Source organism: Nematolebias whitei, chromosome 9 (assembly GCF_014905685.2).
Source record: "Nematolebias whitei isolate Nwh7 chromosome 9, NemWhi1, whole genome shotgun sequence".
NCBI classification, from domain to species: Eukaryota; Metazoa; Chordata; class Actinopteri; order Cyprinodontiformes; family Rivulidae; genus Nematolebias; species Nematolebias whitei.
In genome coordinates, this window is record NC_056506.1 from 16,492,304 (window position 1) to 16,503,236 (window position 10,933).

General features: G+C 40.2%; 1 protein-coding gene across 1 annotated transcript in view; it reads left to right on the forward strand.

The window, feature by feature from the left end:
- Nucleotides 1-10,933, forward strand: part of LOC119414897 (CREB-regulated transcription coactivator 1-like) — a 103,161-nt gene that overhangs the window by 41,051 nt on the left and 51,177 nt on the right. Inside the window, exons 4-6 of the mRNA XM_037682016.1 lie at nucleotides 474-590; nucleotides 3,068-3,193; nucleotides 6,026-6,087. Of these exons, the coding sequence (XP_037537944.1) occupies nucleotides 474-590; nucleotides 3,068-3,193; nucleotides 6,026-6,087 (305 nt within the window). The remainder of the gene's footprint in view (nucleotides 1-473; nucleotides 591-3,067; nucleotides 3,194-6,025; nucleotides 6,088-10,933) is intronic.

The window sequence follows — 10,933 nt, forward strand, 5'->3', positions numbered from 1 at the left end:
TTGTTGTTGTTGTTGTTGTTGTTGTTGTTGTTGTTGTTGTTGTTGTTACCTGTAAGTTGTCCTTATTACCCTGTCAGAAGCACAGATGTTCAGTTGTACAATTTAGTGTTTTGGTGTGTAGAAGAGCCGTGATTACTCTTTGTTGTTACCATTTTCTTTGTCTTATACTACATCTTTCACTTTATCATTTTCCTCGTAACAAGTTGTAATGTACCATTAATGTTTCAGGGGTTTTGACTACTCTTCTTGTTTTTTTTAACTATTGTAAGCAATAAGTTTAAAGAGTCTGTCACATTCTTCTTCTATGATACAACACAATCATTTGTTGACCTAATATTGTTTTATACCTTGTTAATGTTATTTTTATTTGCTGTTTTAAAAGAAGTTGTCATGATTGAGAAATCCACATTTTCTGTCTTGTTCAAGGGTCCTGTATTGTCCCACTTCCTTACCTGTTGCTGTTCTGCTTTCAGTTACAGGTGCAGGAGACAACGTATTTGCAGATGGGACAGAACCGTGGACTGTATTATGGTGGATCTTTGCCTAATGTCAATCAGGTGGGAAGCAGCCCTGCTGATGTGCTTTTTCAGGTGAGGTTTTCATGTGACACCTTTAACTTTCAGATTACTACTGATATACTTTTTAAATATTAAAAGAACACTGAAAGTTTTCTTACAAAAGTATTCATCTATCAGATGTTTCCACATTTTCTCACATCACAACTACAAACTTCAAAGTATTTTACTTGAGAGGATGTGTGTGTGTTTTGTGTTTCTGGTGTCAGTGTCCTGTCCTCCTCAGTGTTTCTCCCTCATGTCATCAGCTCCTGCCTCTGTCACCTGTTGTCCTTCCCCAGATGTTTGTGTTTATCCCCTCATTAGTGCAGTCTGCGTTTCCTTGTTGTTCCCGTCCATGGATTGTCCTGTACGGCGTCATGCTCCTGTCTCCCTCTGTGCCTTCTCGTGATTTATGTAAGTTTATCTGCCTCGTCAGCCCTTTTTGTTTAAATTAATAAATGTTCTTTATCTTGGTCTCAAGTTCCCGAGTCCTGTCTGCAACCTGGGTCCAACCACACCACAGAACATGACATTACTTGGATTTGATGGGGTGGAATAACACAAAGTAGCATGTTTGTGAAGTAGAAGAAAAATGATAACTAAATTTTGATTTCTATTACAAACAAAAATCTAAAAGTGTGACGTACATCTGTATCCATCCCCCTGACTCAGCACTTTGTAATCTTTGGTTGCAATTCCCACTGCAAGTCTTTTCAAATTCATCTCTACCAACTTTGCACATTTAGAAACTGAAAAATGTGTCCATTCTTTTTGGCAGAATAGTTCAAATTGCATCAGACTGGATGGAGAGTGTCGCTGATAAGCAGATTTTAAGGGTTGCCCTGGACTTTGGTCTCTTCCAACATATGAATATGTTTTGATCTGAACCGTTCCATTGTAGCTCTGCTGGATGTTTCCAGCTGTTGTCCTGCTGGAAGGTGAACCTCCACCTCTGGCTTATGTTCTCTAACTTGTTTTATTCCAGGATTTCTGTTAAGGATAGCAGTCAAGGGGATTGAACACAAACACAACACACCTTTCAGATTCATAATAGTTAAAAAAAAAAAAAAAATCTTCTTTCACATGACAATTATTCACTTCTGTTTGTTGGTCTGTCACATCAGATCCCAGTAAAATACTTCAAGGTTGTGACAAAATGAACATGTTTTAAAGGCTTTGTGCTACCAAAATGTCTTTAATTAATTTCAAGATGTGCTTTAAGAAGGTCATTGACAGCTGTTTAATCTGTATATGAGCTACACTTTTTTTTAATGCACCTCATAGTTAGCATTTTCTGAACTTGAAATGTGTTCTCCTGAAGGGGCCTTATATGTGGTTGTCATTTTTACAAGTAACAAATTATGTTAGCGTTAGAAGGCCCCTTCACACAACATTTCCACAAAGATGCTACAAAGACCAGTCCGTCGTTCTGCTGCCTCCAGAGTTCATCACTGATGAAAGGCAGTGGCTGTGGGTCACTGATGATATTTCTTCTGTAATAGATTTGTTGTTGGTTGATCTTGACTTTGTCATCACACAGACCGCATAGCGTCACTTCATCACAGTATTGAGGCACCAAACAGTCTTACCTTTTCACATGTAGACTGTTTCACCTCTGTTACTACCTCACTGCATGGCACAATGGGGCGGCGCCACTGGACTCTCTGTCCCAGCCTCAGTCTATTCAGAAATTACTCAGCGCTTGTACCCAGAAAGTGTCCATATCCCAGCTTGTAGTGTTATGTGAAAGTGCATAAAACCTCCTTAAGACATACACCATGTTTTTACAATATTAATAAAAACATTAATAACTTCAAATTTTTTGTAATAATAAAACAACAACCAACATTGTGCATGAAGCTTGTAGTAAAGTAAAGTGATAGGTTATGAATTTATTGAAAAATTGTGTTGTTGGTTACAGTTTGTACATCGACTGAAGTCTGTTTTATGAGAGGGGGATTTTTTTTTTTCTCTGAACATTTGTGTAGTTTGCCATTTCAAGATCATTTGAAAAAAGTACAGGAACATCTGCTCAAAAAACAAACACAAAAATACAAGAAAAGCTGTCACAAGGGCAGTCGGAACCCCAAAGTCTTCATCCTTAAAACTTAGAGGTAGAATAGTCCTTGACATGCAAATACGAAAGATAATACGTTTATTAGATGTGTCTACTTTTTATGATAATTTCTAATAGCTTTTTTAAAATTTTAAGTTTATTTGAAGTTGAGTATTTTAATTTTCTGAGCCACATTAGCTTTTGTTCTTTCTGTACCTTCAGTGCATGCTGAAAGGCCTGAATTCTTTACGACTGGCTCTCTGTAACCAAACCCAACATACCTTTGGCTAAAACAATGTAAAATCAGAATGTCACAGTTTTAGAAAGTACTGTAGTTTTCTCTTTAGAGATTGAGTACTGTATAAGACAGCAAAGTATCTCATCTCCTGGGACTGAATGATAACGTACACAAAGTGAGCTCTTTATTAAAAACTGTCTTTTTGTTGATTGTCAGAATTCAGGGCTCGACGTGAATCGATCAACACGACACCATGGACTGGTGGACAGAGTTTATCGTGACCGGAATCGCATCACGTCACCCAATCGAAAGCCCCCGTCTGTTGACAAACATGGCCGTCAGATATCCTTTAATGCGTATGAGTTTGAGCTTTGAATTGAGTCAGTGTATGAGTCCGAGGCTGCATGTTCACAGATTGTACAGTAACGTTCATTAAAATGTTTTCATCACCTTTTTAGAATTAACTCTGTCTTATGAACAATCCATCCATCCATCCATTATCTTTACCCACTTATTCCATTTTGGGTCACGGGGGTCGCCGGTGCCCATGTCCAGCAATCACTGTGCGAGGGGCGGGGTACACCCTGGACGGGTCTTGAGTCCATTACAGGGCCACATAGAGACAAACGAGACAAACAACCATTCACTCTCTCACTCACACCTAGGGACAATTTAGAGTTACCAATCAGCCTAACATGTATGTTTTTGGTCTGTGGGAGGAAACTGGAGCACCCGGAGAAAACCCACGCATGCACAGAGAGAACATGCAAACTCCACCCAGAAAGGCCCCTGGACCGGGGTTTGAACCAAGGACCTGCTCGCTGAGAGGCAGCAGCTCTACCAGTTGCGCCACCGTGCTGCCCGTCTTATGAACCACTGGGCTGATTTTAATAACATTTTCAGAAGGTATTGATTATATGCACATCAATAACTTTGGTGTCAATCCAAAATGGTCACCACAGCTAACTGACATTAGCCAAAAAAGAAACATCTAGACTCCTCTAATTTTCACAGATACTGAGCTTAAAAATGATGAGGTTGTAGCTAAAAGTAATTTCCAACACATACTCTTGTGTGAGATCTTGTCATGTCACTTGAGATTGAGCATAACATTATTTTTAATGTTTGTCCAAAATGGCTGAAATACTTTCTATTTTCATAATAAGAATATTTTAGTCTGAAACTCTGACATGAAGGCGGTGGGCGATATGCATTCCTTCAAGGAATGCTAGGCCTTTAGCTGTTTTCTGTCGTGGAGTGAAAAGGGAGAATTGGAAAAACCATCCCGTCTGTCTGCCTGTGCATGTGAGCGCAATAACTTGATAAATAAGTGAGGTGCCAACTTCCATTTTGGTATGTGGCTGCATCTAGGCTTAAGAAAGTCTCCTTTTGAAAATTGGGTTGCCTTGTCCAAGCTCAAGATGGTCAGCATCTTACATATGTAAACTGGCCACCACAGTCATTTGAAGAAACTGTGCTTTTTAGTTTTTATATTGCTTTAAAGTTTCCTCAAATGACTGGGGTGGCTGAAGATTAATCTATGTAGAGCTGCGATTTCTGACCCGAGCCCAACCCGACCTGAAATCCGGGCCAGGTTGGGCCAAAATTCTGTGCTTGATGGGCGGGCTGGGTCGGTCTTGGGCTTTTGATGTGGTTTTACGAGTCATACAGCACAAAAAAAAAACTAAATAAGAATGCATGATATAACATTGTGTTAATCTACTCGTAGAGGAGGAGGCAGTAAGTTTATATGTTAAGGATGAGAGAGAAATAAAAATAGAGTGCAGAAGTTAATCAGACTGTGAAAAGAGAGAGTAGCGCTGGTGCATTGCACAACAATTGCGCATGTGTCTCCGCCCACCCTTGGCCGTTATCACACATCTGAAGATTTGCAATTGACCCACAACAAACAACATAATGGAGCTGGAAAGTATTAAAAACTAAAAACAGGAGAACACACTCCGCAAAGCCAGCACAGTGAAACCTGCTGATGTGTGTCGAGTCACGTGCACGCTCAGGTCCGACCGGCCGGTTGAAAGAGGTCAAACGAAGTCTCGTTAAACTCCCGATGGATCACCGGATCATCGGCCGCACGCGTCCCGCTCCGTACCCTGCTCAACTTCGGTGGAAGAGGTAGCAGCATCTACAAAAGCCGAAGCGAGCAGCTCGTTCAATTAAAATAGCCTCGTTCTATATTTTCCCAAATAATTTTGCTCTAAAATATTTTTGTTCATCTGTTTAATAGCCTGTCTTTACAGTTGATTTTTTTAAGCTATTAGTTTTGTATGTTAATATCCATTTGGTGAAACAAGAAATCTTATATCTTCCTTTCTTTGAAATTTATTTTTTTGATTCAGGCCTCTAATTACAGTTAATTAGTTGGGTCGGGTCAGGCTCGGACAAATTGCCTATGGGCTCGGGCCGGGTCGGGTTTTTTGGGCCCGAATGCAACTATGGTAGCCAAGGCGTCCATCATGCCTGGTAGTATAACTCTGAACTTGTTGCCTGGGACAAGCAATAAGATAAAATAAAATCTATTCTTCTACACAGTGTAACTCCTATCAGCTTGAATATGTTGAACCAAAAACATTAAGGCTCTCTTGTATTCCCTGTTCAAAAACTCATCTGGAAAACTACAAACATTCACTATTCTTGTCCTTCAGCGACATTGGCGCGCTGCTTGTTTAAAATGTGTTCATCATGCAGAGTAAATGAAACTGAGCAGTACTTTTTGTGTAAATGTGCTGCATACTTTCACTTTCTGAAACTGTTCAGACATTGTGTTAAATGTAACAAAAAATAAAGAAATAAAAAACAGACTGATTTTCTCATTACAAAAACCCATATTTCATTCTCAATAGAACATAGTAAACGTTTAAATTGTTTCTTTGTAAAAATAAATAAAATAAATAAAAGAGACAGTTTTGAATTTGTTGGCAGCAACACATGTCAGAAGAAGATGGAACAGGGCCATGTTGACCACTGAAGCATCCCCTCGTCCTCCACCAGTGGTCAGTAAACTGAGTGACAGCTATGTTAACTCATACAGCATTCTGACTTACTTGATGTACCTGTACTGTTTTTCTATTATTATGTTATTTTTAACATAAAGAATTGTTACATGAAATGTTAAATGAGCCAAGTCATGTTTACTTCCTTAACCCACAGTCTTACATTGACAGCTGTCCGTATGGCTCGGTATATTTGTCCCCACCTCCTGATACTGGCTGGAGAAGGTAAAAGACCATCTGTTATGGTTAACCACAGTTTCCTGTTTGTGTCGACTCCAGTAGTGACGGCCTTAATGCCACTGCAATATGCTTCATCTGGCTTTGCAGTGTTTGCTCATCGCAGTGCTTTTTCTCTACAATGTTTTGTTTCCTTATTGTGAAGATGTAGAGTCAGATTAACAGTGCAGAGGTGGTAACTCACAATACTTACTTCAAATAATATATACATTAAAAAATACTTTTCTCATGTTCTCTGTTATCTACTTATAATGGATGGGATAAAAATTGTGAGATATGCTATATAAGTAATGTACACAGATTCTAGATTTTTAATATTCACTTAAAAATGAAATATTTAAAATGCCATTCCCAATTGCTCTTTGTGTTGGGCTGTTTTTAATTTAAAGCCTTTGTACTTTTTTCTGTTGACATAGCATTGTAGACTGTCTAAAATCAAAAACATGTCACCCTCAGAAGAAAATGTATTTCTGATTCTGGTTCAGGCCTGCTTTTTAGTCTCAGCTACCAAACATTTGAAACCAGATACACTTTTTAGAAAGACACATAACCCATTTCATTATGCATCCCATTGAAGGTGAACACGTGGTATAAAATGTCCTGATGCTGCTCAATAATCCGGGTAGATAAATCTAACAAGGCTGAGTCAGGTCCTCTGGACAGAGTCTTGTTTGTTGTAGACAAACATCTGGATGATGGGTGAGTTTTGTCCCTCAGACTGCCCGTCTTTGCTCAGCCTCTCGCTCCAACGCGCTTCATGACGATGATTTCAGAGAAAGATGTGGCGTGGATTATTTGTCATAACTAGTTTTACTTGACCTATGTACACAATTTAACAACTTGTGTAGTTTAAAGTTTGTACTTTAAAAATTAAAAGAATCTCTTTGAGGCTGTCTTTCCTGCTAGAGCGAGAAAAAAAATTGCCAGTCTGAGTAAGCGTCAAACTCGACGCCTGCCACCTGTTATTGAGAAAGTAGGGTTACTCTGCATTTAAACAAACTGGGAAAACCCAGATGATGATGTCATGGCTTTGAAGGGGTTAGGTGACATTTAGTTTGATTGGAAGCACACCTGCAGATGCATTTTAGTGTCTGTGACATCAAAGTTTTATAATGAATTTTTATGCAATTTTGGAAAAACAACATTGTTAATGTGCTGCAATTTTTTTTAAAGTTGCTGAGATGAACGCTTGCTGAGATATTTGTATGCACAGTAACAGGAAGTGATGACAAAATGGGAACGGCTGCACGTGAACCGAACACTGCTACAAAGGCTGACAGACAGTGAAGAATCTGATGCTTCCTTAGATTAGTTTGAGTCGCTATCAAAGTCTAAACTTCTTTGTCATTCCACCACATGTGGTACATGTGGTGGAATGAAACTGTGTACACAGGGTCCCAGTTACACCCAAGAAAAGTACAAATTGTAAAGAAAAACAGTAATAAGATCTAAGATATGAACTCAGAAATACGCTAAACTAAGAGTACGCTAAGCACTAACAGTACAAAAACAATACGCCAAACAGCAGCACGATCTTTCAGAGAGAGACAGCTGTACCTTTTTAAAAAGATATTAGGAAGTATCTTAGTAATGTTTTGAAAATGTACTTAAAACATTTGTTTGAAAAAAAAATACAGTAGTCCCTCGCTACTTCGCGGTTCGTTTTTCTCGGATTCGCTCTATTGCGGTTTTTCAAAATAAGATTGGACATGACACACAATTGGTTGATTGATGGATGAACCACACGATCAATCACAGTGTTTCCCCTACCTTTATATAGGCAGGGTGCCCCACCCCGTCAATTGAACTGAGCACCCCGCCTACCAAACCGAACTCCCCCCACCCTGCACTGACATAGCACTAAGCATGTAGCGTGAAATACAAGCTCTCTAGCTTAAAAGCTAAAGGCAGTGCTCACGTTGCCTCTTCTCTCAAGCTGAACCCCCACACACACTCAAAAACTGTCGATAAACAGCACACGACTCAAACGTGTCGTGCTAAGCTAGCAGCGCACAATACAGGTGTTCTAGCTAAAAAGATAAAGGTGCCTCTTCCCTCATGCTGAACCCCCCCCCCCCAACAAAAATCATGGATGACATGAGCATCCCGCCATGGCAAGTTAACTAGGGGAAACACTGAATCACTGTAATGATTGAGGTTGGATCAGAACCACAAGAATCCAGAGCAGTTTTAGAAGGTTTTATTAATACAAACCGGATTCCAAAAAAGTTGGGACACTAAACAAATTGTGAATAAAAACTGAATGCAATGATGTGGAGATGGCAAATGTCAATATTTTATTCGTAATATAACATAGTTGACAGATCAAAAGTTTAATCTGAGTAAATGTAACATTTTAAAAGGAAAAATATGTTGATTCAAAATTTCACAGTGTCAACAAATCACAAAAAGTTGGGACAAGTAGCAATAAGTGGCTGGAAAAAGGAAATTGAGCATATAACAAACAGCTGGAAGACCAATTAACACTAATTAGGTCAATTGACAACATGATTGGGTATAAAAAGAGCTTCTCAGAGTGTCAGTGTCTCTCAGAAGCCAAGATGGTAAGAGGATCAACAATTCCACCATTGTTGCACAGAAAGATAGTGCAGCAATACCAGAATGGTGTTACCCAGCGTAAAATAGCAAAGACTTTTAAGTTATCATCATCAACCGTGCATAACATCATCAAAAGATTCAGAAAATCTGGAACTATCGCTGTGCGTAAGGGTCAAGGCTGTAAAACTCGACTGGATGCTCGTGATCTCTGGGCCCTTAAACGTCACTGCACCTCAAACAGGAATGCCACTGTCAAGGAAATAACAGAATGGGCTCAGGAATACTTCCAGAAAGCATTGTCAGTGAACACAATCCACCGACCTCCGTTGCCAGCTGAAACTCTACAGTGCAAAGAAGAAGCCATTTCTAAGCAAGCTCCACAAGCTCAGGCGTTTGCACTGGGCCAGGGGTCATTTAAAATGGAGTGTGGCAAAATGGAAGACTGTTCTGTGGTCAGATGAGTCACGATTTGAAGTTCTTTATGGAACACTGGGACGCCATGTCATCCGGACCAGAGAGGACAAGGATAGCCCAAGTTGTTATCAACGCTCCGTTCAGAAGCCTGCATCACTGATGGTATGGGGTTGCATGAGCGCTTGTGGCATGGGCAGCTTGCATGTCTGGAAAGGCACCATTAATGCAGAGAACTATGTTCAGGTTCTAGAACAACATATGCTCCCATCTAGACGTCATCTCTTTCAGGGAAGACCCTGCATTTTTCAACACGATAATGCCAGACCACATTCTGCAGCAATCACAACATCATGGCTACGTAGGAGAAGGATCCGGGTACTGAAATGGCCAGCCTGCAGTGCAGATCTTTCACCTATAGAGAACATTTGGCGCATCATAAAGAGGAAGGTGCGACAAAGAAGGCCCAAGACGATTGAACAGTTAGAGGCCTGTATTAGACATGAATGGGAGAGCATTCCTATTTCTAAACTTGAGAAACTGGTCTCCTCTGTCCCCAGAGGTCTGTTGAGTGTTGTAAGAAGAAGGAGGGATGCCACACAGTGGTAAAAATGGACTTGTCCCAACTTTTATGGGATTTGTTGACGCCATGAAATTTGGAAACAACAGATTTTTCCCTTAAAATGATACATTCTCTCAGTTTAAACTTTTGATCTGTGATTTTTGTTCTATTCTGAATAAAATGTTAGATGTTGGCACCTCCACATCATTGCATTCAGTTTTTATTCACAATTTGTTTAGTGTCCCAACTTTTTTGGAATACGGTTTGTAAGTAAAGAGCTGCCACTCTCGGCTGGTGTTGGTAGACAAGGAGCTGAAGCTGGGTCTTGTAAGGCTCAATGGGCTGGAGGCAGAGCGCTGAACAGTGCGGAAACGTCACCGAGGGGCGGTGTACGTCGGTGGTCTTGGGTGGGCTATCCAGAGGCAGAGTCGTGGGCAGAAACAAGGTCGGTAACAGGATCCGATAAAGGCGACAGTACCAAAAAGCAAGGCAAAACTCTGAGTCCAAAAACAAGCAAGTAACGGCAGCAAAAAGGCAGATGAGCAGAGGTGCAAAAGGGCAAGACAAAAATCAGAGGTTGAGGGGCAGGCAGGAGACTGAACAGGATCAGGATACAAGAGAGAAACGCTGGAAGACTACTCACCAAAGGCTTTCGATATTCCCAAATATCTGTGAGGGAATAGAGACTGTGAGGGAGAGAAGTTTTTAAGCACCAGAGCACAGGTGTTTCCCATGAACACTAACGAGCTGCAGTGAGAGGAGGTGTGACAGGCAGAAAGCTGCAGATAGGAAGCAGAGCTGACAGAAACCAAATGAACATAGAGAAAACTAGAAACCAAGCAGTGAAAAGAGTGTTTTAGCAAAGATTAAAGTGTGCATCATGACAATCAGCATGTAATTTTTATTTAAAACAAATTATTTTAAATTATTTAGTACCTGCTGCATCTTTGTGCAGCCCTTATTGCAGGATAAACATCCTCCTGCAGCTGATCAGCTGATCTGCGTGGAGAGTGGAGAAGTGGGCGTTGCCAAGAGTGCTTGCAGGTGGCTGAGAGCAGAGGAGGCAGGGAACTGAAACATGACATTCTGTGCTCTTTTAGAGAGGTTAGAGTTTAGAAACATTGTTTAGAATATTGCAAGTGTGTGGGAAGGGTTTGAAACGTATTCATGAGCTGGAAGCCCAAATTATGTAAAAATAAACAAATAAATACTTGAAATCGTTTCAATTGCAAGTCCTGAATCTATCATCTATTAAAGATTAACTTTTAACTTTTTGAATGGAGTTAAACAACTTTTCCATGA